This window comes from Sylvia atricapilla, chromosome 5 (assembly GCF_009819655.1).
Source record: "Sylvia atricapilla isolate bSylAtr1 chromosome 5, bSylAtr1.pri, whole genome shotgun sequence".
NCBI lineage: Eukaryota > Metazoa > Chordata > Aves > Passeriformes > Sylviidae > Sylvia > Sylvia atricapilla.
Window position 1 is genome coordinate 8,895,838 of NC_089144.1, and position 27,992 is coordinate 8,923,829.

Genomic DNA, 27,992 nt, shown 5'->3' on the forward strand with positions numbered 1-27,992 from the left:
TGAAATTAGTAATGCATTTGTTTGTATTCCTCTCTACTGCTTCCATTCAGAATAAAATCATAAAGTGTAAATACCACTTCCCTCTTCAAACACACAAAGGACACCTATCCAACAAATACTCTTGTCCTCACCATATTATATTATTTACACTAGACTATGTTATGTATCAACGTACCTTTAGCACTAGCTAATTTTCCTGTATTATTTCAAGAGTTCTTCCAGTTTGATCTGGGCCAGAAGAGATCCAGCAGCACAATCATAAGGTGCCTTCCTGCCACATCTTAAGGAAAGGGTTCTTCCATAGAATCAGGTTAAGTTGCATCAATTCCTGACATAGTTTTTCAGTTAGTTCAAGAGTTCTTCTGTTGCAGACAGGTAAAAGATACTATTGAAAGCAAGGCCTTATAAATCACACCTTGCTCTGCTGAATTACCAGCTAGCTTGTTAGTTCTTCTAAGTGCAGCTAGCTTGGTTTTCTAGTGAAACAATCTTAGGAATGCAAATCCGTTTGCGTAACAACCTATTCTTGGAAGGAAAAATAAGTTTACCTGCATAAACAATGAATCTGCCCTGAGAATCAGTGAAGAAAATATGTAACGTATCTAGAGAGAGAAAATTTAATAGACAATATACGATAACCCTTGCCAACCAATGAACTGAGTTTTGCTGTATTGCTGGCCAATTAGATTTAACACAGTGCCTTTTGATATGTCCTATAAATATGAGCTTTGTGAATAAAGCATTGGCTTTCTGCATGAAGAAACTGAGTGCCAGCTGATTTGTTTGCAACACTCTTTAAAATGGCAAAGACCCTTGAAACATTCTCAGAGTCATCCAGGAGGTATAATGGCAATCCATTAGACAGCTTACACCTAACACTGCATAGTAAGGTCTCTACATCTTTGAGGAATTTTAAATATACTGAACACTTTTTCCAGGTTGTAAGCAAGTCGTGTGGAACTCAAGTTCTAAAAAGTGACTTGGGAATATTTTTAGTAAGTTTTTAACTGTTAACGAAGTCAGCTTAAAGTTCAGAAGTTCAGGTTTCATTTTAAAGGACAAGGAAAACTGATTAGATTGGGTGAAATAGTGTTATTCATGCACCATCAACTGAGCATTGGCCATCCAGATTTCATTTATAGACAAGCTGCCAGAAAAATGTAAGGATTAATTAAAATTATTTTTCTAGAAAGACAATTTATGACTGATTCATGGCAGAGATAATTCCAGGTTCTGCTAACTAAGTGTTTAGTATAGCAGACAGGATGGTAACAAGAAGATTGTCTGCATACAATTTATCTCAACAATTTCTAAATAACAATATTCTTTTCAAAGAACTTAAGATTAGACAGCCCAAAATGAAACCTCAAGATGTTTCACAAGATCAGCTGAGCAATTCAGGAAAGTATTTTAGTCTCAGAAGAGATAGAGGAGATCTACTTCTTGCTCTTCAGTTACTTCCCATGTTCTTGGACTACTCTTGATGACTGGAATTATTTTTTCTTCCCTTCCATGCCAAGTCACTTCTAGGCTTCCATATTTCTAGAAATATCAGCTGATTTGCAGAAAATATTTGTTTGTTACAAATCTTTTAGAAGTAATATATTTCACAGTTTCTTCTCTGCCTAATCTCGACCCATATAATTTCCCTCAGCATGCTTCCAGAATATTCATAAAATCAATGCCACCATTAGCAATACATCTTGGGAGGCCAAATCTTCATATGTAACAGTTGCTTTGTGAATTTGGCTAATGCAAAAGAAATAAGCACATAGCCTCTACAATTTAAAGGTATGTTATTCAGTTGTTTCTTCATGGCAGCTAAAGTCAAAGTCCGTTCTTTCAGGAAAAAAAAAAGTCACAGCATTTCTGAATGCAACAGTAGCAATGCCCAAACTGCTACAGCCTCCTCCATCACCCAGGTGGTGGCTTCAGTACCCATGCACATGACTTTGTGTATTTCCTGATAACATCAAGGAGATACTGAGTCACACCATTTTAGGCATGGAAGAAATCAGTAACTGCCAAAATAGACACGGATTTAATCTTTGTGTGTAGACTCCAATGCAGATTTCATGAGGGCGAACCAATTGCCTATCTATTATCTACCTGTAAGTATTCAGACAGATGGGTAGATGGTGAGAGGAATGACCTGTACTAATCCGAGTAAGTGCTGGATCGACTGCTTGTCAATAGTCACACACTTGAACTCACATAAATAAATACTCTGGATGCTATATCAGGTTCACTTATGATTTCATCTTCTCAGAAGGATCCCTGTGAAGTTAGGGTAACACTACATATTCATATGAGCCAGCAAGAAGCAAACCCAAACTTTTGTCAATTGCTTTTTAACAGTTTCTTTCACAAGTTTCTCAGTGTAAGCCAAGATAGTTGAATTTCAAAAAACTTGTCACTATCTGTGTCCATGCCATTTCTATGGCTTCCTCATTTGAAAAAAGTAGTGGTGTTTCTGTATTCCTTCAAAGATCAGTGAAATCCCAGCATGTTGCCAGGTCCCTCCATATACTATTTTTCATGCAGTCAGGCTTACAGAGAAGCTCTGTCCCAAATTAATTTTGAAGGCTGCGTGTGATTTACTTTATTGACTTCTTGATTATTTTTTTCCCAGGATTGTACTTGTTTCGTGGAAGAAACCAGGCAAAAAGAGAACATAGTTCTATTTTCAGGGAGGAAAGACTTCATGGCTCCTCAAGACTCTGTGTCATATTTGATAACTCACCATTAGAGACAGAATCAGAAGGCATAAGCCTCTCCCACACAATGGGTTCCTATGGTCTGACTTCTGGAAAGAGAAGGAATTGTGTCTGGAAAGATTTATGAAATTGTGTGAGGACAGAAAACCTTCTGTTTCCCAGCTGAAAGACTTTCTGAGTGGGTAACAGATCTTACCAGTACTATCTGTGATGATTTTATGCCCCCACCTACAAGAACTCAAGCAGCAATAACTGAAATAGGAATATCATTAAACACCTCCACTCCATAATTATCAATCATTAGTCCATGATAGGAGCTTCAAGGTCAGATGCTCAGTCTGCCAAGCAAACTTTAATCCATTAAATCACTTTGGCTTTCACCTCCAGGGAAGGCCTGTAGCAGTAGGGGCTTTTTCTTCAGCTACTCAGAGAAAGTTGATAATTTTAGATAAAATGCAATTTTCTGAGCTACTCAGTATGGTTGGGTTCTACAGAGCCCATGGTTTTCTTCCAGGGTGCAGACATTCAGTTTCTCTCCAGGGAGGAGCTGTGCAGTGGTCTGGGTTGCTCTGCCCCTCAGTGGGCCTGGCTATTTCCTACACAGCTGGGAGATCTCTGCAGCAAAAGGAAGGTCCTTGTACACAACATATTTTGGAAGAAATACAATTACTGCAGGGCATCGTCTCCTTTTGCATCCAATTTACCAGAAACAAGCTCCAAAGTGACTACACAAACTCTCAGAGAAGCTGTTTTTAATCATTCATGACTCATTTATAACTATGAATTAAATTTTCCCACTTCACAGCATTTATTTTGATTGCATTTTATAATGACAGTTGCCATCCTAGTTACCAAACACTGATTTATGATATAGGTTAATTTTGCGTTATTAATGAACTATCAAAAAGGCTGTGTGACTTATAGTACTGACATTTAGCAAGTCACTAAAATATCTACAGAAGTAAGAACTTCAAAGAGTTGCTTCTTTTCCTTTCATGAAAACAGAAAAGAACCTCAGATAGAAAACTGAATTTTGTAAGAGTATTTCTTCTTTTTTCATCCTCATGTATTCCCTCATTCATGAATTTTAATTTTATATTATTTTCTACTCAATTAACATACCTTAAACAAACAGTTAACAGCATGTGGATTTTGGGAACAGTCATTTGGGAACATCGTCCATCAGATTTTTCTCATTTCATGGCAACATTCAAGCAATTAAGGTTTTAATGAGGCTGAAAATTTCCAGCCCAAATAATGTAATGAGTTTGACTATCTTCCAGAACAACTGTGGCACTAATGCAGGAATGCATTTAACCATATGCTTGAATTCATAACTGTGTTGTTGGGCTGCAGCTGTCTGCCTCTTAAGTGAGGTGTAAAGCTCACACTTACCATTTGCTGAGCTTGGAGGGGTCATTGCACCATTGCTTTGCCTGTGTGAGAAGTAGAATATCACAATTTTCTCACATCACATTCTGCTCTCTCAATGTACTTACTCATGTCCACAAATTATTCAAATGAGACTTGATCCATTACTTATTTCAGCTTTAAGATACCACAATATTTCTGAATGGGCGGTAAATTAGATTCTGTTATTTAACAGAATATAAAAAATTAAACTGTATCAGCACCATGGACTTCTAATTCTGTATCTATGTTAATGAGAATCTTTCATTTCCTCTTTTAAGAAGGGGTTTGGGTCCTGATAAAAACAGTATTTGTTTTCCTAAAATGACTTCATACACATTACTTATTTGACTGTGAAATAAACATTAATCTTCAAAAATAAAAAAAAACTAATTAGTTTGGGGCAATTGCCAGATACCAGCAGCATACTTTCCAGAGCCATGGTAGCAAGAATTCTCTGAAAATTATTCCACTATTTAAGTAACCATAGCACAATTGTCCTCAAGTTATTCTGCAAAAAATGATGCTGGCTTGCTGCCAGCACAATCATCATTTGTCCCAGTTGAGAAAGTAACTTCATAAACACTTCAATTGTTTTTTTTTTTTTTCTGGTGGGAAAAATAAGTAAAAGGGAAACAAACCACCAAAGAATTCTAAACAAATTTAAAGAAAAGTAAATGGCCAATTTTAAAACTGTCCCCACGGACTGCAGTTCTGAATGTGCTTCAGAGATAAACACAAAACTTCTTGAAATAAGATGTATTTTATTTGAATAGTCATTCCCTGTTTAATATTAATATGTTTGATTTAAATTTAACTGTAAAACACACAAAAAATTAAATTAGCTTGTTCAGTAGCTTTTAAAATGGTAAACTTACTTTGCATAATTAAGAGAAGGATTAGAATGATTCTTAAACATATTGTATTTTAAACAACCTAGGCCAAATTGAAATGAAATGTTCAATGAACTAATTAACCTTCTTGAATTTAACAGATAATTCAGTACAAATTAATATTACACTTTAAATATTAACTTCAGGTCCTTAATTATTTACAGTTTTGGTGTATCTTTTTCATAGTGATATAATTAGCATAGCTATATGGAGATATATAGTGATTTTAGAAGTTGATTGCAAGATTTATTGTGAGTCATTTTTGTGTCTCCCGGGAAGAATTACAAACTTTTGAAACAGAAAGGTGCTAAAAAAATCTTTTACTATTGACAGTTTCTACTTTTTAAAAGCCTTTTGGGAAAATATTATGCATTCGTCAGCATTAATCTGTATAAAGAACAAACTTGGGCTGCTAACTCAGGGGTAAACTCCCTACACACAATTGCTAATTCTACATAATACTACACTACATTATTGCTACACACATACTAATCCTAATACTCAGTCCAGTTTGAGTCTTGCAGCATACCTAAGTCCAAGAACCAGTCCTAATTCAATATAGAATGGAATCCTGGTACCTCATAGAAGCAGACTCCCAACACAAGCATTCTCCTAAGAGCCACTTAGATCCCAAGAACTGTTTTATACACTACATGGATCATGCACTATAGAAAGGGTCACTTTCAGCTATAGTGAAAATTCAGCTTCTTTTGTACCTTCATCAGTAATCTTGAGTTTACCTTCAACAAGACTAACCTTTGCCTTGGCTTAGTGTTGGCTGAGAAGCCTCTCACTGCAGAAGCTTGGTATGGAAAGGAAGGTTTAAGAGTCATGCTTCAAAACCTGCTTTATCACCCCTTTTCAACTTAAAAAAGTGTTTTACCTACTATTCTATGATTCTAACATCTCTAGACTTAACAGTCCTCCCAGATAGAAGATCTTAATTATAAAAATTAGTTATTCTTCATTCTTATCTAAAGATTAGTTTTTATCCAGCTTTTTAAACTCACTAGCTTTCATTTACTCATTGCTGTAGATGTTTGTCAAACTATAAATCGAACATGAACCTTAATACATCATGAGGCCATCTTGGCATGGCAGCTAACTTAGCAAGGAAAGCACTGTTTCACATCATCCAGACTGTAGGCGAATCCACGGATGACTGGGACAAGGAATTCTGCCAATCTGTATATTCTGGAACATGGGGGTTTATTGCAAAGGTGGTGGGTAAAAAGGCCTTGCCTTCAGCCACCAGCCTGGGCTGGAGGGAAGTCCCAAAGAGAGAGGGAGAAAGAACAGGAGGGTGAGAGCTGAGAGAGAGAGAGTGGGAGAGCAAAGGGCAGGGGGAAGAGAGCAGGAGAGAGCAAGAGTAGGGGGAAGAGGAAGTATAAGAGCGAGCTAAGAGCAGCGGGAAGGAGAGGAGGAAGAGAGCGAGGTCTTTGTTACAATACATTATATCTCTTTTTGTGATGAATATTCTAATTTTCAGTGACCAACCAACACAAGACACAAAATCCTATAGAATCTACATACAGCCTATAAGAACTACTATATTACCATACTGTGTTATATTTTAAACTCTAAAACTACTCTTTAAACTTCTGTTTTGCTACATTGACCTCTGGATCCCTTAGCCAGCAGAAAGGGTTCTGCTCAATCCAAAGGGATTCTCCTTCAGCTAGCTAGACCATTGTTTTCGGGTTATATAGTAACTAAGACTTAGTATCCTACAACTCAAAGTAAGCTTTCATTTCTATCCCGATTATAGGTTTCATATTTTCAGAATCTTTTGCTAAGCAATCATATTTTAATGTTTCCCTGATTCATCTTCCCCAACACCAAACCATGGAAACCTGCTGGTTTTTATCAAAGAATGGTGGGATCACTGAAACTGAAAGTGGCCTCTACATTTCACCTAGTCCTCTTGCTCTGAGCATGACCATTGTCAAAGCTCTGGGTATGGCTATTATCAAGGGAAGGACAAGTTGCTCTGGGTCTGGTTTAGACGAGGTTTAAAACTCACTAAGGCTGCCATTTTGCAGCTTCACCAGGTGCCCTTTTCCAACATCTAAACACTTAATAAAAATTTGCTCTATATCCAGTTAGATTTCCTTTGCTGCAGCTTGTGACTGACTGTTGCCTTTTGTCCTTCCAGTTGTGCACCACCAAGGCAACCGTCCCAGGTATCTTCAGAGAGCTCCACTCAGGTAATAGACAGCAGCAGTTCTACTCCTCATCCCTCTCATCTCCAGGCTACACAAGGAGAGTTCCCTCTGCTCTTCTTGCTCATTATGATCTAATCATCAGCTCCCTAATCATCCTAATGATCTTGCACTTATGTGTCTCTGCAGTTAAATGTCTTTATAGCAAGCATCCCAATGCAATTCAAAGATATGACTTGAGGAAAAAAATCCCTGCTGGCTCTGCTGCTACATCCCTGGGTGTTGTTAACCTTCAGGACACCCGGGGGTGATCTCTCTGCTCATTTGTGTTCAGTTTGTTGTCTGCCCAGGCTTTGCTGCAGAGCTGCTGTGCAGCCCCTCAGACCTCCTCAGATCCCTCCTTTACCCATGTCTGGGTGCACCCACACCAAGTGCAGACCTGTGCACTGGTCTGCATTGAAACCCACAATGCTCCTGTTGGCCTGACATGGGGGCCTCTCTCAACACAGTCAATGTGCTAAAAGTCTTCATTGCTTATTCTCTCAAACTTGATTGCAGGTTTTTTTGGTGACTGATGATTGTTTTTCACACCACTATGTAATGTGGTAAAGCAATAAACATCAGTTCACAAAAATTAGCTCATTTTGGGTTTTTTTTTGGGGTTTTTTTTTTTTTTTTTTATAAACCATTAATTTTTGTTTCTTTCAGAAGTCCAAATCATAGGCAGAATGTAGTGTAAGCCTTAATATCATCCTTGGCACAGCTTCCCAAGCAGTCTGTGAACTTGACATAGTGAAAGAGTCTCTCAGGTTGCAGAAGCCAAGCCATAACCACCTTCTGCACCATTGACTCATGTCCTCCCCACAGCCTTTGCTGATCCTAAAAAGCAGATACAGCATAAGAATCTATTTTGCATTACTCTCCAAAACTTAGATATATATCTCATTGCACAGTGAGTCTTTGCACTTTACATTTATTTCGTTCTTTGTATTGTCTGAAACTGAATTTCTAGTATTACCATTTTAGTTCGTCTTTCTAAAGCTCTCTTAAAATATTCTGTTCCTTTTATAGTTGCTTTCCAAAATAAGCTTCTTACAGACATTTACTATCTAAATCAAATTAATTAAATTGAATCTTCTTTTGTAGTAAAGGAAGACAAATAGGGTGAGAAATGCAAATAGTAACACATATAACTTCTCCATCAAAGGCTTTTTCTCCCAGTTATGCTTTCTGAAAAATTACATATGCAATGCAAATGAAAAAATAGTTGATATACAGACAATTAGATTATATACAGCTTTATTTAACTTTCATTTTTTGATGTTTAAAACATTTCTAAATGCCTCTTCCTCTTTGCAGAGAAAGGCCTTTGAAACATAAATATCCTCTTTTAGAGCCACAGAATTGTTCAGATTTTAACTGCTTATGTCCTCTTTCATTTTTGATATCAGTGGAATGCATATACTTTATTTGCAGTCACAGAGAAAGGAATATTTTCATGATCTGTTTGTCATAGAAAGAAATACTTTCATGATCTGTTTGTCATATTGAGGAATAGATCAGATCAGATGTAAAAGATCTTACAATGAAAAGGGACAGCTTCAGTTGTATAAGCAACATTATTGCTGCAGACTTTAGACTTGCAGAAGTTATTTATCTAAATATATGGAACTATGACTACAGAAAAAAAAAATCTATCTTTTAAAAACTACTTGCTTAGAATAAAATAAAGTTTAAAATTAATGGGATAAAAGTATGATGCAATGATTTTTATGTTGCCACTGCTCCATACCAGTGTTATTGCATAAAAGTGAATTCTGAGACCAATGTTGCATTCCAAATAACATTAAGGGCAGGAAAGAAACATGGAAGCCAAGAACTTATTATTAGTCTAATGAAATCTCAATGCTAATTACAATATAACAGACAGTTACTAAGATTAGTCTAGTCACAATAATACTTCCTGCTGCAGTACAAATTATCTGAACAATTCAGAATAACATTAATAATGGAGTCAAAACTGTTGTACAAAACCTTCCTAGTATCTAGCTCTGCTGTTGGGCTCTGCCATTGGTCTCTCCATGGGTTTTCATGTTTGTATTTGATGGCATCAGTACTGCTTGAGAAAAAGAGGTCTGCAGCAGGCCACCAGCACTCATACCCTTTTCCAGGGTAATTGTGGTGTCCATGTTGGAGTTCCCTCTTTGCTGGAAGGAGGTGTATGATGTTGATGGTTTCTTCCTCCCTACCATGAGAACCCTCACTTGGGGCAGTTTTTCAAGACTGGTCCTCCAAGCTCCTGCCTCATTGCCCTGCAACTCCATTTCAAATTCTAATTTACTGGATATGGTGAACTTTGTTTTTTCAGCCTTTTTGGCTTGGTCCAGCTCTCATGCTGCGCTTCCTTACCAACCACTGGTGACCTCTTTACAGCCCTGAGGTCCTCAGTAGGAGGACACCTAAGTACTCTCTTTTCACCCTCTGCTCTCACATTTGGCCTCCTTTTCTCCCATTTGCAAAGTCTCTGCTTTCACACCGTGACAATGCTCCTCTGCACTCCACCATTCTGTGAGGGTCACAAATACGTCATTATACAAATAATAACTACTTGCTACTGTTACCTGCAGAAAAAAATCTAATTATCTCTCTATTCCAGGTGTTGGTGAGTATACATGTTCCATTAGCTTCTAATGTAGGCTTTAAAATTCTTCTTAAAGGGAAAATCTGATAATTTGGACTCTTCAAGATGTAACTTGTAGGGACTTTCTGGACTGGGTATTTGTTCTGGCCAAAGTAATGCAATAAATGTGAAACAACTAAATTGCAGCAGAGAGCTGAAGAATAGTTGGCACACATTATTAATAGTTCTCTGAGTTCCCTTTGTGCTCTGCAATGTCTTAACACTGGAATTGTTCCTGCCTCAAAGAGATTAAATTAGGCTAAGGTTCAACATATGGATTTTAAAGATAACTGCAGAGTATGGGTAACAGAGAGCACACAGAAAACAAATAATGCTGGATAATTACTTCTATTGATAAAATCTGTGAGTGCAGACAATGCAATGTAATACATCAAGATTTTGCTGAAGGATTTGATATAATTTCTCACCAAATGATGTGTTGATTAAAAATTAGCACTATACAAAATGAATGCTGCACATGCTAAAAAGAATATGATTCAGAAATTAATTCTAGAGAGCATCTATAATGCTGTGGTTCAGGATCAGTTCTATTCAATATATTTGTCCTTTACTGGGAAACTTAACAGATAGAACATAATGGAGGACCATTGTAAGGAAAAGAAATAGGTCAATCAAGTGATTGAAATTTCATGGTAAACTGTGTTCCCTGGATAATGGTGCAGTGTAGTTCAGTGCAAACACATGCCTATAAGATGCAAAGATATGGATCGTTCACTGAATATAGAAAGGCCTGTTTTAGAGAGCAGCACGTTGAACACAAAATTGGAGACAAGATGAATAGCAGTTTTAAACAGTCTATAGTGCTCTAGAACAGGAGATGAGTTGCAGCCCTGTCCCCAAGCACAGACTGGCCACAAGCAGCACATACCGTTTCCAAGAGGCTTTAGGAAATGCAGAACAGGAGTCTGACTGTCTGAGGAGAATTAAATCAATGCACCTAAACTAGGAAAATTTTTCCCTATTGACAAACAATATTTTGTACACATGAGTTTAAATAATAAAAACTTTTAAGGGACTGGCTGCAAGACAATTTACAGCAAGGAAAACAACCCTTCCTCAAAACATACTGACTGCAGTCCTCTCCTCTTTCAATCATCCCCCTTTCATCGTATAACCCACCGTAGTCAGGAACTGAGGTGCTGTTCCAAAACACAGGGGTTGGCTGGTGCTGCATCAGTTTACCATGTCACCACTCTGTGTTGGTTTGGAGAAAGGCCCTAAGCTGAAGTTTACAACTGCACCCGGCTGCTCAGCTCCCCCTGGCCGCGGGGCTGGCTCGCAGCTGCTCCCGTCCAGCTGTGCTCCCGGCCAGCTGTGCTGCCGTCCAGCTGTGCTCCTGTCCAGCTGTGCTCCCGGCCAGTTGTCAGCTGTGTGTGCTCCCTGCGGGCTGCTCCGCCCTGCCTCTACAGGCACAGCGCCTGCCCGGCGCTCCCAGCCGCAGGCTGCTCCCATGTTTTCCTGGATCATTTCACCTGGGATGTTTCAGCTCTTAGGTAGGGAAGGCTCAGTGATGCGCAGGAGTATGGTGAAGTCATTGCCACAGAAAGAATAGGCCCCAGATACTATCTCTTAAAGATAAATTCAGTCACTCCTTGGGATTATTTTTGTCAACTCTTCCTACTTCAGCAATTTACTGTAGATTTGTAGGATTGTCCAGGCTTTATCCATCCCTATACCTTACCTGATTTTAACAGAAATGTCAATATTAAAAATACCTATGAAATGTAAATATGCTAAAGCCTGCATGTTGTCTGTTGAAGTCAGTAGTTCCCACTGTTCCACAGGTGCCTAGAGTGCGTGCACCCTACACCACAGTCTGCAACTCCCAAGGAAGGCCCACTGGTCCCTGAACAGCTTACCTGAGCAGAAATAAAGCCTAGAAGTTAATGCATCCCAATACTTGCATATAACAGAACAAACAGCAAAAGCATGCTTGTAAAATAATGATTCAGATTGTGGTCGGGTTTCTTGAGGGGTTTTTTTGGTGAACTCTCTCTCTGCAAGAAATTGTTTCCATTCTTTGTTTTTCTTACAGCTTCAGCTACACAGTTTGAACATCCAACTTTTTCTGTCTGAAGCATTTGCTGCAGCTCTGAAGCAACAGGAAAAGAGCAAACTGTTAGGCAACATCAGTAAGACTGATCACTTGCCTATTTTTGGCTGGTTGTCAGAGCAAGATTAAGAAACCAGTATCTCACAAGCTAACCTTTAATGGTACCCTGCAGTGCGCCTATAGATCACTTAGCTGAGCCACCAGTTACATGGTCATTGCTGTCATAAATACAGGATGCAAATATTTCCCATATTTAATGCTTAAACTATTGCTCTTCACTTCTTCTTCAGATCAATTTTATGTAAAAACTCTATTTCAAAGAGATCTAAAAATCAGAGATAGCTCTAAAACCAGTCTAAGGGATTATGTGGTAGGTTTCCCCAGCCAGTCCAGGCTGAAAGAACCACAGTTGGGATGGGAAGGAGGAAAAGCTCTAGAACTACTGCTCTGTGACCAGCTGTGCTGCTCTGAACAGTGCTAATAGGAAAACCAAAGCTCATTTTCATGTCTCGTAAGTCCATATTCACAAACAGTTATTTTGCCTCCTCCTCTATGTTGACAAAAGCTTTATAGGTTATGGTGTGAATAGCATAAACTACTTCTTCCTTGTGATTCATTTTGCAGTGTTTTAGTTAACATTATTTTTCTGTAGCACAATGCATTTCATGCTGAAGGACAGTATATGGAAAATGTGGGGCTCTCACCTGCTGTAAAAACTGGCTTGCCTGGGGACTTCTGGGCATCAATTTCTGGGAACCAAAGAACCATCTCAAGAAGGAGCCCTCCCTCCTTTACTTTCTTGGTGATTCATCTTGGGGGAAAAAAAATTCACAGTGAGATTTGCTATTCAGTTCCAGTATGCTGCCTGATGACCTGAATAACTGCAATTTAGAATCAGTTGAAACTCCTTGGATGAAAATCCTCTCATCTGGTAATGAAGTCCACAGAGTAGGTATGCCTGTGGGGATAGGTTTCCAGGCTCCTGCTGTGATCAGTGAGGTCTAGCAAATGCTGGCAGTGGAATCCAGGCAGGAGGAGCCTGTTTCAGTGTGGGTGATGCACTCTGAAGGTGCTGCTGTCTGCACTGGTAGCAAGGGGCACCCCTGCCCATGTCCAAGTCCGGGCTGCAGATACTGTATTTAAACAGGAAGAATCTCACTCCATGTCTTTTATTTCCTGTGTTCAGCAAGACCAACAAAAGCAGGGCACACAGCAATAATCCTGCAGCAATTTATAGTCATAAATGGTATAAACAAATAGCATTAAGAAAAGGAACCGTAAGAGGTTTGACTTGTTAAACATATGCAAACATTGGTTGCATAGGAACAAACACATAAAACTCATTGTGATTGTGTCAGTTATAAGAGCAACTACAGGGAATATAAATTTCATATTCTCTCTAAATTAGCATCTCCTGTTTTCCAGAGGTAGAAAAGTAGAAACCAAGAAGAAAACATTTGCAATTTAGGGGTGGATTGTGAGATCTACTTATAAAAGATAATTATTGCTTTTTAAGGTTCAGGAGAAGATATGCTTATTAAGCTTAATAACGACTCTATTAAGAACAAAAAGCCAAATAATCAACAGTTGTCCCTCCTCACAAGAGTAACAATTAAAGGGTGTGATCTAGAGCAGTAAAAGGAATAACAGCAAAGTAGACAAAAGTGAGAAACCACTCTGCTTGGAGTATCATTAAACAAAAAATGAAGTCACATTTAGAAGCATACTGCTTTTCTTCATAAAGCAACAAATCAGTAATTGCTGATCTGACCTCTGCACCTCAAAACAAAATATCACAACAGTATTGTAGATGTAATATTAGGAATTTGAGAGTTGATTCATTGTCCCATAAAAGTTATGAGTAGCAGACTAAACTGATAATGCAGAAAGAGGAGCACTAGGAGTATTTTAACATTCTTCTGGGAGTGCTGGATTCACATTGTCCCTCCAGATGTTAGACTGAGTTTTTCAAATTTCTCTTAATAGTGAGGTTTTGCAGGTGAAAAGATAAACAGCATAAATCCTCCCTGATGTGTAAGGATTAGCTAAAAAAAAAAAAAAAAAAAAAAAAAGCCCAAATTTCTCTAATTTTTTTTTCAGATTTCTCTCTGTCTGTTCACATGTTCTATTAATATTTAGGGAATGCTTCAAACAATTTTCAGATTATTTAGCTGAACTGCTGGGCTAAATTGGACCCTGTCTAACCTAGAAATTAGTACAGTGCTAATTCCAAACTACTGGGAAAGGCCAGGTGCTGAAGCACCAACAGCAATCCCATGCTCTTTATGAGTGATTTACTTCCATACAGCATGCATGCTCCTTGATGGCTAGGGTACATTCCATCGTGTCTTAGAGAGCCTCTTCTAATTTAGCTCATGTGAAAAGGTTCACTTCACGTGCCCCAAGACCCAAGTGCAGTAAGTGGAGACAGTCAGAAGGCTCACTTCAAAAGCTTGCTCATTGTCTGATCTAAAATGTTATCCCAGGGGCACCTTTGTCCTATACACTACTTGCAGAGAAGTCAGTAGGAATTCTATGCACCACCCAAAATACGAAATTGAGCCCTCAGACAAATTAAAAATAAGAATGTATACAAATATTTGTATACAAAGGTTTGACATTTCCCTTAGGTGCTGAAAGGCACAAAGTGTCTGTGTCAGACAGTCAGACTCCTGGCATCTCACTGGAAATGCTATTTTAACTTCCATTGCTTTCCAGCTGCCTATAAATTCCGGACATTTTAAGTTAGAGTTTCTCAAACACCTTCTCCTTTTCTAGCCTCTAAACCTCTATGATCACGTGAAACAAATTAAGAAATAATTAAATGCTGCATAGTTTGAGCTCTATATTATTTTCTTTTTTGTATTACTAAAAGAATTGGGTTTTTTCTGCCATTAAGTACAGTACTTCCAGCTGCTTGATCTAAAAACACATCAGTGTTATGGAACTGTGCTTTTGTCTTTTCCAACTTGGCAATGGCTCAAAACAGCTTTCCCATCAGACTCTGCCCATGGAAGGAAAAAGAGAGAACATTGCTTGTATCTTCAAAATTATTGTGTGAAGTTTTATATATATATGTACATATGCATATATATAGACCCCATAATTGCCATGCTTTTATCCCAGTTTTCTCAGATTTACTCTCCAGAAAGCATAATCAGGTGGTGAAAAAACTGATCAACACTCTTTCAAAAATCCGAGAAGTATTTCTTTCCTTTTTGCTTCCTCTGAATTCATATTGAAATTTCAATATTTTATCTGGGCCTAATTTCTTCTTCTTCTTTTTTTTTTTTTCTTTTTTAAATACTAGGAGTTTAGAGATCTTTTATGGATGATTGAAAAGCAATCGTGGCATCATGGTCTACCAAAGATGTATTACAAATCTATTATTACTGCTTGGAGAAAATATTAGGACAAACATTTAAAGGAAAAGGTTCAGATAGACCCAAAATTGGAAACCATGGCAGAACTGTGAAGAATTTCATCATCCACCATCATCTATTGATAAAGAGAGGATCTGGAGAAGGCAACTAGCAACTGAGTATTTCTCACAACAGTTTTAGTAATGGTTATTCAATGACCACAGATGTCCTGTTGAGGAAACATCTCACTTGGCAGACACAATGTAGTCTCATCACTCCTGACCATGAAAGATCAACTAAGAGCCATATCTGTGGGGACAGCACGAAGTAAAAGCAGGGCCTAAGAACAGAAAGGGTAAAATTTTGAGCAGCTTGCCTGATGTGAGCAACCTTCCAGGTGTGAGTTTCAGCAGTATCCCAAAACACCAAGCTCTGAGCTACAACTGCAACAACTTCCCAAGCAAAATTCAGCGAACAGAAAGGACACACAACTCTCATTACTTTTGGATTTTTTTCCATTTGAGTCTTTCTCTGTGGTGAAACTGCAACAGCCTTTAGAGAGCATCTACACAATCCCTTCTGGGTCACTAGGAAAAGCCTCACCATCTGTCTCAGGCCTGGAACTGCTCAGAATAGCTCCAGGGCTCTGCTCCTGTTATCTGTGCACCTCTCTCTGCCTCTGCTCTCTCAGGGCTTCTCCAGTTGACTGCACTGCTCCAGGAAAGGGCATTTTCCTGCCCCCCTCTCCTTCATGGCTTTCACTGTGCCCTGAGCATAGCACTCAGGACAGCGCACAGGAGTGTTTAAGGACCACCAGCCTTGCTATTTGGAACTGTGTTGTCTCTCTAAAATTCACAGGGGTTGCTCGTTTCATTGGGTGACTAACAAGAGAGGACACCAGAATGCTCTACTGCAATTTTTTTTCTTTGAGATATTTGTAGGATGACCTCTTGATAGCCATGGGGCAGTGGCTGCCGAATCTGGGGCATGACCTGGGAACATCGCTAGAGCTTATGTAGGCAACACTCTGCATCTGTGCTGGTTTTAATCCCTGTAGTTTGTTAGACCCTAGAGAGAGATCCCGTATTTGTTGGCACATCCTCTGGCAGCTGAATTTCCCTCTTGGGATGGAAATGTGCCATTTCCAAGAGAAAGCCCTGGCAGTCTCCCTCCCTCTGAGCCCAGTAGGTTCATCTCACCTTCATTTCATAATCCTCCACAGTGGCAAGTCTGTAGCCAAGGTCTCTACGGGTCACTGCTGAGGCTCTGGACACCTTCCCCATGGATCTGGGTGCAGGGAAACCAAGGTGCCACTTCCCAGCCCAGGCCATGGACCCTGCTAGGTCCCTGCACTGGGAGGCATCCCAGGAGAGGCTGCATTCTGGCTTGCATGATGGTGCTGAGTCCTGATGTCTGACTGTTCCTACAGCCACCCCAGGTCACATTACCCCAGACCGCAGAGGAAACTGGAATTCATGGGTGTCACACTCACCCTTCTGGGTCACACCAGCAGCTGTGTGGTTTCTGCCTCTGGGCAAGGGGCGAGGGCCAGGAACAGCATCACTGCTCCCCAGAGCCAGGCACCAGCTCTGCTGTGGGAGACTTGGTTGTCTACCTCATGCACACTCTAGATCCAGTGATATTTTTCATCTTTGTTGCAGACCTGTTGTTGGCAAATAGTCCCTGCATGAGAATGGCAATGAATTGCTTTAATTTTCAGGTAGATTCAAGTTCCACCTGGTGACAGGAAAAAGTAATTACCAAAGCCTTTACAAGAAGTTATTCAAATATGTTCAAAATGTATTACATACCAATAGTTACCAAAAATCTGATCATATCAATGGCATTTTATAATCTTTGTAGCTATGTGGAGGCCTCCAAAAGCGCTGACTTGTGACAGAAATCTCCATGTTTTGCAAAAAACCTACAAAATATCCTTTCATGATTCATAATTGTGAACCCAGGAGAGACTGCTGTGATTACTTGGCATGACACAGGCTAGGGATACAGTTCCAAAAAGCTCCTGAGTTACTGAGGAAGAGCATTTCTTTTAGAAAAGCATCCACTTCTCTTTTAAAAATTTCTACTGCGGGAGAATTCACCACAGTTTTCAAAAAGCTGTTCCAACAATTAAAATATCAGTGTTTGAATTTGTCTAATTTCATTAACACCAAATCCTACCTTTGCTAATTTAAAGAGCTTCTGCCACTGCATTTCTGCCCCCGTAGGTACACCGAGACTTTCATGGGACTGAGCCTTCTCTTGGCCATTAGAGAAAGGTTGAGCTCCACAGTGCATTCACAAGAAAATGCACTTTTTTGGCAGCCTTTCAGACACTGTTGTGGCTTTACTTTGTAGGCAAGCTTATTTATTTCCATATATTCCACATACCTCTGACACAAGAATGGGATGGCGTGTTCCAACAAGATGGTGTCAGTATGACAAACAGGTGAGTTATAGTATCTCAGCCTTTACTTTTCTGTATGTCTGAGGTTGCTCTACCTCCTTTTTGATTAAACCTTTCATTGGGAGCTCATGCTCAGGTCCAACAAGCTCCCACATCTCCTCCAGTGTCTCCTTTGCTCTAGCAGAGTCATATCTTCTTTTGTCTCTTATTTGTTCCGAGACGTGCCATACTTCATCTGGCCATATCAAAACAGATTTTTTGTGTCTGGCTTACTGAGCGCAGCAGAGCTCTCTGTGCATGTCCCCTAAATTTAATTTGTCAGTGTAGCTGATTCAGGCCACCACCATCTTTCCATGTTACACAAAATCAACATAAACATTCATCAACAAAGCAAATTCCTGCTTTGCAAGGACAGACAGTGGGATCCTTTAACAGTAAACCTAAAATCATCCATTTTAGATGAAAAAAATGAAGCGTACATGGAGAGTGTGTATGGAGAATGTTTGTTTTTCCTTTCTCTGCAGAAGAGAAGCTTAATGACATATTCTCAGGGGTCGCTGTACTTTGGCTGGTGAATTTCTGTGTTCTCTTTATGGCTTTGTAAGGCAGAAGCATAGAATCACCAGGGTTTTGAAATGCAAAGTAAGACTTTTCCCCTTTACATTTCAACTCCTTCAGATTCTGAGGGACTCAGCTGGTGGGTTATATGGCTAACAAAGGCAGAATGGAGAAAGCAGCTGACTGCCAATGTTTTTGAAACCCAGTCTGAGAAGTTCTCACTCCACTGAAAATCGGTATTTGTAATAAATCCACACCAACACTTGGGGAAGTTCATTCTTTAATCCAATCTGACCTTAAGTGACAGTAAAATATTTGTCTGTAGATTCTTGGGTTCACCTCATACCAGTTTTAACAGGTGATCAGTATTTTTTGTTGAAGTTATTCTTTGCACAAGAAGAAAAAAGAAATTGTTGGAATGGTAAGGAACAAACAGTATAACCAAAAACTTTCAAAAAAGTGTAAATGATCCAAAATTACATCTGCACCTTAATTTTCAGAGAGGATAAATAGTCAGATACACACATGGCCACACAAACTCTGTTTTTCCTTATGTCCCTATTACAAATGCTGAGCAAGGGCTGTCTTGCTTACATTTACAAAAAAAATATGTGAAATCAGAGCCCAAGGCAGATGTATTACTGGCTAGTGATTCCCTGTTGTGTTTACTGAAGTTACAAGGCCTAAAATAACAAGAAAGGAATAAAATCCAGGTTGCAATACAAGCTCAAACAGCATATTGATGCTGGTAGGAGTGTATTTTTCTGCATTTATTTTATTAAGATGTATGTGTAAGTGCTAGCTTAGTCAGTGATTTCACAGAAAACTTGTGAGCACTGGCTGACTCCACATGTTTATCCAGCAAAGAGCTCTATACAGAGGTGACATTTCCAACATCTCCATTGCTCTCCAGCCACATCTGTGCTCCACTTCCTGCACCAGTCTCATCTCCTTTTTTACAATTTGTCAGCAAATTCACCCACCTCCCCTCTCCCAATTCTGCTTTTACCCACACTGTAAGGTGGATTAGAGAGAAACCCCCTGAACCAAAAAAAGCCTCACTCACAAACCAACCAAATTCTGTTCCCCAGGCCAGGCCAGGATGTTTACAGATTTGCTTTCTCTAATACATTGGTCTCTTGCTCTTTCTCTTAGCTCTTTTGCCATGGTGAAGAACTAACACCCTCATATTTGGAGGAAAACTGAGAGCAGGTACCTCTGATGCTATTGGTGCAAAGACACATGGAAGAGACTGGATTCTGCACAGAACTGGTCTGCTTTATTGGACGGTGGCCAAGCCCAAGGCAATGTCTGTGGCCAGCAGCCTCTGGACCAGCATCTCCCGTGCTGCTGGAGCCCCTGCTGGTTTCCCTGCTCTAGTGCAGAGCCACGACACCGTGCAGACCAATCCTCTGGCCCTCTGCTGCTCTCAGGTCTGTGCAGCAAGCACTGCTCTGTCTGGCTGCCCACTGATGCTGTCTGCTCCAATAGAGGTTCTCCTTCTTTCCCTGTCTCAAATACACAGCTCTCACAAACCCTGCTAACATCATTCCTCTGCACAAGGACCTTCATTTGCACAGAGTGGCACACTTCTCAAGTGTTTATTTCATCAAGGACTGTAGCCATGTGCTGCATTCTACAGCAATGAAGATGGTTAGTTAATCTGTCACCTTGAATCCTCCTTCATCCCACTGCCCATATTCTGTTCTTCCTCAGCCCTTTCTCACCATCTTCAGCTACGCCTTTTTTGTAGTATCTTATTTTCCCCAGCTTCTTCCCACAAAAAAGCTGATGTGCAAGTTGCTTTCTCTGCACTGTGCAGAGCAAACATATCTCGCATCAGACCTGACTGCAACCAGCAAAGACTCTGGAGAGACCCAAGTCTTAAAGCTCCTCCACAAGACCCAGCTCACTTTGAGAAAGACATGCCCAGGCTGCAATCACATTTCAGGATGGAGACAAAATGAGTGATCACTACAGTTGTAGATCTTGTAGTCTGGGACAATGGGCTGATTTTTAGATATGATAATATGGTACTTCATATTATATTATATTTATATTAATTAGATTATATATTATATTATGGCATATTTTAGTAATGGCAGGCTATTTATTGGACTATGGAAATTAAGTAGTTGTTCCTTTTATTTCCCCTACCATAGCTTTGAAAAAAACCCAGTGTAATGCTGTTGAATATGCTAGAATATGGTCTCACAGAGGACATTTCCAAATGTTATCTCCATCTGTGGTAAGACAGAATTTTCAGGATTATTTCTTCTATGCTATTTTGAACACACATCAGTTTATGTTAATACTTATTAACTACTACTGAAAATTTTATTTGAGCAATACTGAGTTACAAATACTACCAAAGAAAAGATCAGTCATCAGGTTTATATACAATGCTTTAATGACTAATTTTTTTTTTTTTTTACATTAAAATCCAAGTGAGATCAATATCTGAGGGCAAAGGATGTTAAATTAGGTCAGTGTGTTCTGACCATTCTAGTAAAACTTAATGTTGAGTTCCTGAGTAAGTGGAGCAGAAATCCGTAAAACCAGTTTCTGTGGAAAAAAAGAGACCCAAAATAATGAATTATTTTTAATGTAGAAAACCAAAAAAACCAGTTAAAAACAGAGATTAAGAAGTGAAACTTGAGTTTAGACCTTCCTGATTTCTTTAACATATCTGGTAGGTAAGACTAACTTGATGGCAGTATGCATCTTCCTACTGCTGTATCCAATTCAACATCCCTTTTAGAAATTCAGTAATGGTTTAAAATTAATTACATTAATTAAATATTAAATTATAAATACAATATCTGTCCTGCTCTCTCCCTGTTCAATGTTAAATTTAGTGGATTTTGTGCTGCTTATGTAATTTCCATTTTAAGTACTTCACCAGTTTTATCTTTAGGTTTCAGAATTAATAATCTCTTAAAATGTGCAATATCCATTCACACCTCTTTGCCAACCCACACATTCATGTTAACATTACTCCAACAGTCTGTGCTTACTTTTATCACTGCTTAAAAGTATCTAATATTTTCATCTTTCATCAGAAACAGTTCTCTACCACTGCTTAGTGAGTTGGAATTCCACTTCTTGAAAAATTTGCCTTTTTTTCAAATACAGGGGGAATTGCTGACAAAAGTACTGCAAACCCATCCAAACACTAACCTGAAAATTGCCAGGCAGCCAGAGAGGCTACTCCAGACTGCAATACTGCATGGACATGGGGAGGAATGGATGTTGGGAACCACTTCCCAGCAGAGAATGTGGGAAATGTGAGAAAAAGAACCTTCAAGTGTGAGAAAAAGACCCTTCCCTACGCCCATTGTCAGCACAAGCCTGTGCACAACAGATGTACCCTTCCAACATCCCTGCTGCAGTCACTGTACAGTTCCTTAAGGTGTGAAACTCCAGAGGAAAAAAAAAAGGCAACAGACTCCTAATAATAGGAAGATTCTGTGATATTCCAAATGTCAGATCAGGGTAGCGCTGCATGAATCAGAGAGAGAGAAGTGGCTTATTACTAAGCAACCTGTTTCTATTTATATACAAATAAATATGGCTCAATAAGCACTTAAGCACTGCTATTAGGTAAATTTGCTTTCTGTAAAGCAATATGGTAGAAGTTACTTTCTACTGTAGCCCTTTAAGCAGTGGGGTCTCTGTTTGTAAAACTATTATACAAAATGTAATCTCACTAAGCCTGTAAGAAAGTAGCAAATTTGCCCTTTGCATTTTATTATTTTTAATTACATAAATAAGTTTTCAAGATCTAAACCTAAGCTGCTCCTAGTAGTCTTTTTTTTTCCTTTTCTTTTTTTTTAACTAGAGGGTCAAACATGAGAGGAATATAGGTAGTGACAATGTAACATCTGTACAGGTATGGTGGGAGAGGTTTGACTGAATCTCTTAAAATTGTGAGAGGAATATGTTTAGCTGGTGTAGAAAATTTTTTGCAGCTTTGGATCTCTATAACATCAACTTGGTGGGCTTTTTTCTCCAGCATTTCAAATAGATCTTAAGTCACCAAGATAATCTTTTGCTCTTAAATCAAATTTTAAATTATATTTTTGGGACAAGCTTATTAGTCTTTTTAAATCATCTTTGTATGCCAGGCTGTTAGTATGCAGTTATTTTCTGGATTTCTGTGATTGGTACCTTCAAGCACATCTCAATGAAACGTTTTCTTTACCCTCTCACATTTATGTTGCTTTCAGTTTGCTTAGAGGCCCTTAAACAGTTACTTCCCTTGAGGCAATACTGATTATGTTTATTTATGACATTGTCTCTGAAAGTGAGATTTTTACAATTCTCCAAGGCAGAAATTTATTCTCAGCTATTTTCTTCCTTTACAGATTTCTTCAACAAAAGAAATGGTAGTAGCAGGTATGTAAAATAGGGATCACACTGGTTACAGATGAAATTTAATCACTAAGCCAAGTGAGTAGGGTAGCATAAGATGTGACATCCACTACTTGTTGCCTCAGTTATCTTTCACTGCATGATGATTTAGTGGCATTTTCAGAGTTAACACCAGGAGTTCCCTAGATGCAGACCAGTGCTGAGTTGTGAGTACACATCTCATGTAGAGCATGAATCAGTTCAGGTCGGTGGCAGGTGACAGATATGGGACAAGTGGCGACAGGAAAGGAAGCAAAATATTTTGCTCCTTTTGTCTATACTTCTATACTTTTCCCAAGAAAATTGGGACCACAGAGGCTGTTGCTGCTTAGGGTTTATTAGGGGTGTTCAGTCCATCCCCTCTGGAATGTCCTCGTGTTGGTGCCAGAGGAGCAAGTCATGCATTTTGTGATGGAAATCAGGTTCGGCACTTTAAGATGCTGAAATTATACCTCTTTGGAAGACAGGGAGATACTCCTCGGAGCCAATTACACTGGAATAATTTCTGGACACCAAGTAATTGCGAGAAAAAAATCCACAATGCTTCTTTTCAGCAGCAGATAAAAAACTGACAAGTTTTCTCATTTTATCAGAGCGATAAGAATGCCCATAAAACTGCTAACTGTGCTCTCAGCTCATGGACCTGTATCTTCTTTCCAGTATTTCATTAGTTTAAAAATTTGTGTAAGTGGCAGACATTAAGTAAAAGAGAGTGCATATCCAATAGCAAAGATTAAAATTTCCTAAAAGACCTCTTGCTTTTGGATGTTTTTTTTTTCTCTCCTAAACATCAGACTGATGTATCAAGAATTGGTGTCTGGTTATACCTGAAAATATAAAGGATTGTGGATGAGAAACAGTTCCTGTCCTTCATTGACTTCATCTCTCCTTACTGTTCTTCACCCTCCTCTCCCTAAGTTTTTTCTTGACCTCTCAGTTCAGGTCTTACCCCACTCATCTCATAAGACACAGCATCTCCACGGACAGATCTTCCATTCACAGACACAGCTTGAGGTCTCAGCTTCAGGCCAAGAATGGTAATTTTGTTGTACTTCAGAGTGTCAGCTCCACGGTAGCCATTTTTAACTATTTCTGTCTTCAGGCTTCCCTGGAAAAAAGCCACAGAGAAAACTTTAGGACCATGACAGCTCTTTAGAGGTGACTTGCTCCACACTGTTACAAGATATCATCCTTGTCAATGAACATAAAAATGTCTTCCAATGTAGACATTGAAGTCATAAAGTAAAAAACAACTGTCACATTAATTTGTACATAAGATTTCATGTATGATTATAAACTAAGACAGTAAATAGCATTTACAGCTTCATTGGATTACAAATAGAAAAACATGTCCAAGAAGACATGTTTTTCTACTTTTAATCAATGTAAATTTTGTTCTTGTACCCATTACAGAGTACAGTGGCATATGCAAAGCCAAAATCCAGATACAGAGATTCAATTAGTAACCTTAAGACAGATTTAATTAACATCTAAAACTAACTGCTGTAAAACACTAGTATCTTCCACAAACATCAGCTGCTAGATGTTTTGCCCCTATTTTATGTACCACATCTCCTGCTACAAATCCCTGTTATATATGCCCCAGTTTTAAGGAGACTAAAAAAGAGATGTATGTCCACAGAGCTTTGTTTGTTGTACTTTTCATTTCCTATACATTTAGGGGTGTACCAAGAGGACATACAAAGTCATTAAACTAATTCATTTGGGTCACCAGTGACAGTAATTTCCCATACGTGTAATGAAGAGGAATCATCACATTTGTTATGTGATCAGAGTTGTTGAGGAAATAAAGATGAATTACACTGCTCAGGAAATGATGGATTGCTATGCAATCATGACTTTTTAAAAATATGCCAAGGAAAAACCCATGATGGAACCTTTTGCATAAATTAGCTTAGGTTATTTCAGTAGTGCGTTGTAGGAGGGGAGTAGGAGCTAGATCACAGTATGTGTAACTTAGGGCTGTGCTTAGACTACTTATTTCAGGCATCCACACTATAAATAAGTGCTAAGCCCAGCACACTGATTTAAACTGCCTAAATAAGGAATGTTGGCTATTATTCAGCAAATGGGGAGAGGCCTGCAAAAGCCTCCAGAGAACTTTTTAGGGTACCTATTACATGTGATGTCTTATCCCCTCTGGCACAGCTCCAGCATGGAGGGAGGCTCAGTTTAGGAGAGCACCTCCCTATGGTGCTTTACTCCTGTCTCACGTGTGGCTAAGCAGGAGAGCCAGCCCAGGTGGGCACACAGACCCAGGAAGCACAACGTAATGTTGAACTCAGCTCTCAAGCTCAGAGGGCCAAGACAGGACTCCTCAGGAGACACCATTTTCCCTGACCAAGGTCTGTAACTGGACATCTTGGGGAAATGGAATCACAGAAGCTAACTTGGAAAGGACTCATAAGGATCATGGAGTCCAACTCCCTGCCCTGCACAGGGCAACAGGATGGTCCAGAGGGATGTGACCCTCTCCTCATCAGGCATCTAATGGTTAAAGCAATTGCCCAGGAAGGTCCTGGCTTCTTGTTTGAGGGAGGTCTGGATATCACTCAAAACCCCATAAATGCAAAGCAACATGAAGCCCTCGATCTGATGCCAGGAGCCAGGGTTTCTGTGCTCTGGGCAAACACAGTCATGAGTTTTCTTCTTACCATGTAGCTCTGATCCTACCAACTTCACCTTTTTTCCCCCCATACACTTTCACCCTGAGGATTGGACCAGTTTTAGGAGAAACTTCATTTCAGGCTATCCAGTCGCTTAGTGCCTAATGCATCCTTTCAGACCACTTCCATCACCATTCCTTTAGTATAGTGTGGGCCCACCTGGTACAGGCTGAGCACACCAGCCTTGTCTGGCACCCCTGGGGATCAGGACCTCCCTTGCTCATCCCTGAAGCACAGCAGATCTTATACACATGGATCGAGTATTTTTCAAGCTTCATGTAAGGAGGCACTTTGACTGAGGTCTCTTAGTCACTATGCATGTTGGAAGGGACATGTCAAGGGAATTAAAATGCCAACTGAAGTGAGACAGCACCACAGAGCACAAGCTTGAATTATTCTCTGAGACTTAAGTGCCTGCCCTAGTCTTTAATTTTTCTTTACACTTCTGAGTTGTTTAAATGAAAATATAAATTCAAGGGTCAAATCCTGTAGCTGTTACTTTTGCAACACTCCATGGTGGGTTCAGAGTAAATGCTGTGATGTCAGATCTTACCAGCAAATCTCTCAGGAAACAAGACTTGTGTGTTCTCCTAAAACCAGGTGTGATTAAATTGTTCTTCCACATTTTTTAAGAATATAGAAATGTGCAACAAATACTGAGACCTTCATACATTTTTCATACCTCAAATTTGCTATTTGAGATGAACTGTTTTCTTTATAAACACATAATAAAACTCGACTTTAAGGATTATTGGAATGCAGATAGGGAATTCAGTCCGGGATTTACAGGCAGAAGTCAAATATGAGCAATGAGAAATGCATGTGCCAGAGAAGCAACAATCTAATTTGCACAGTTCAAAATTTAATATAAAACTGGATATTGTTTTTCTGTAGCTTTCCTGCAATAAATTACTATACACAGACTACAGAAAACCAAAATGATTTTTCTTCCTTTTTGCTGTTGAAATACCCCTTTTTTTCTGAAGAAGATGGCATTTTTTTCTTGGTAAATCAAGAACAAAATAAGTTAAAATTAAATTTAAAGTCTACCCATGTGATATTAATTCCAGGAAAATATCTCACTAATGTACCAGGCTACATAATAAAGCCCACTGGCTTCTTGGACTGCTCTTGCTCTTGCTCCTGGAAGACAGATCTTCTAAGAGCAGTATCACAATAGGGGTTAACATGATTTTGTTTTGACTATTTTCTGTAGATTACTTTGGGGCTTTTAGGAATATGTGGATGAAAATCACATAATCATTTAGGATGGAAAATACCTTTAAGGTTATCTGGTTCAACTATTAACCCAGCATTGCCAAGTCCAGCACTAAACTATGTCCCTGAGAGCCACATCTACACGTCTTTTAAATACCTCCAGGGATGGTGACTTCACCACTTCTCAGAGCAGCCTGTTCCAGGGCTTGACAACGTTTTCAGTGAAGAAATTTTTTCCTAATATCAAATCTAATCGTCCCCTGGTGTAACCTGAGGCCTCTGGTCCTATCATTTGTTACTTGGAAGAAGAGACTGACCCCCAACTGGCTCACCCTCCTCTCATGCAGTTGTGGGTAGAGATAAGGTCTCCCCTGAGCCTCCTTTTCTCCAGGCCAAATGATCCCAGCTCCCTCAACTGCTCCTCATATGACTTATGCTGCAGACCCTCCACTAGCTTCACTGCCCTTCTCTGAACACAGGATCTGAGGTGTGGCATCACCAGTGACAAGTACAGAGGTTCAGTCATTGCTCCAGTCCTGTCTAATTCTGGTACAAGCCAGGATGCCATTGGCCTTCTTGGCCACTTGGGCACACACTGGCTCATGTTCAGAAGGTTGAACTGTGGCTGAAACCATGCCACAGTCTATATACAATATCCTATTTCTTACCAATTCCTAGAATTGCAGACGAAATAAGATCTGTAGAGATAGGTTATTGAAGTAGGATAAAGCTTCTTTAGAATAACTCCCACAACTTACTGCCATATGCTTAATGAGCTTATTATGGTAGGCATATTTTATAGCCTTTTACTCGATGGAAGCCTTGACTGTTGTGTTTTCTATAGATCTTTCTCAGGACATGTCTGCACAGAACTGAGCACAGTGTGAAAGGCATCAGTGCACTGACCCTGAGCTAATCTGTTCCTGTGCTGCACAGAGCATCTGATCAGCACAGCAGGTTGCCAGTAGTGTGCTGGATCTCTCCACAGGACACCCACCATGAGAGCAGTGCCTGCACTGTCAGACAAGGAAATGCAAGCTAAAGAATTGAGACTACATAATTCTCTGCACCACAAAACAAAAACATCAAGTGATCGAAGTTAAAAGGTTGCAGGAATATCCTGAAGAGAGGAATCGAGCTTTCTCCCACCCATCAAACTGAAAGTGCTCACTAGGAGGAACACAAAAAAAAGGTCCCTTGTCCCCAGAAGCTGCAAGTAAGGAAAAAAAAAAAAAAAGAAAGAGTTGAAAAAGTGGGTTTTTTTCAGATTCATATTGCAGCAGAGACATTAATGACAAGTGTCACTATGATATTCAATGAAGCAAACACAGAACTGCAGGATCACATTGGACTATTTTGTAGCTAGCTGTAAAGGAAAGCATTAGGTAGCTTACCTGGTTTATAGACTGAG

At 39.4% G+C, this 27,992-nt stretch overlaps 1 protein-coding gene across 2 annotated transcripts in view; it reads right to left on the bottom strand.

Moving 5' to 3' along the window:
* Positions 1-20,632: 20,632 nt before the first annotated feature.
* LOC136361011 (sucrase-isomaltase, intestinal-like) overlaps positions 20,633-27,992 on the bottom strand; it is a 60,498-nt gene continuing 53,138 nt past the window's right edge. Inside the window, exons 22-23 of one of the 2 annotated variants that reach the window (XM_066318625.1) lie at positions 23,626-23,784; positions 20,633-20,828 (exon numbers count right to left, since the gene is read on the bottom strand). In XM_066318625.1, the coding sequence (XP_066174722.1) occupies positions 20,769-20,828; positions 23,626-23,784 (219 nt within the window). In that variant the 3' untranslated portion in view covers positions 20,633-20,768. The remainder of the gene's footprint in view (positions 20,829-23,625; positions 23,785-27,992) is intronic. The other variant, XM_066318624.1, reaches the window with a different exon arrangement.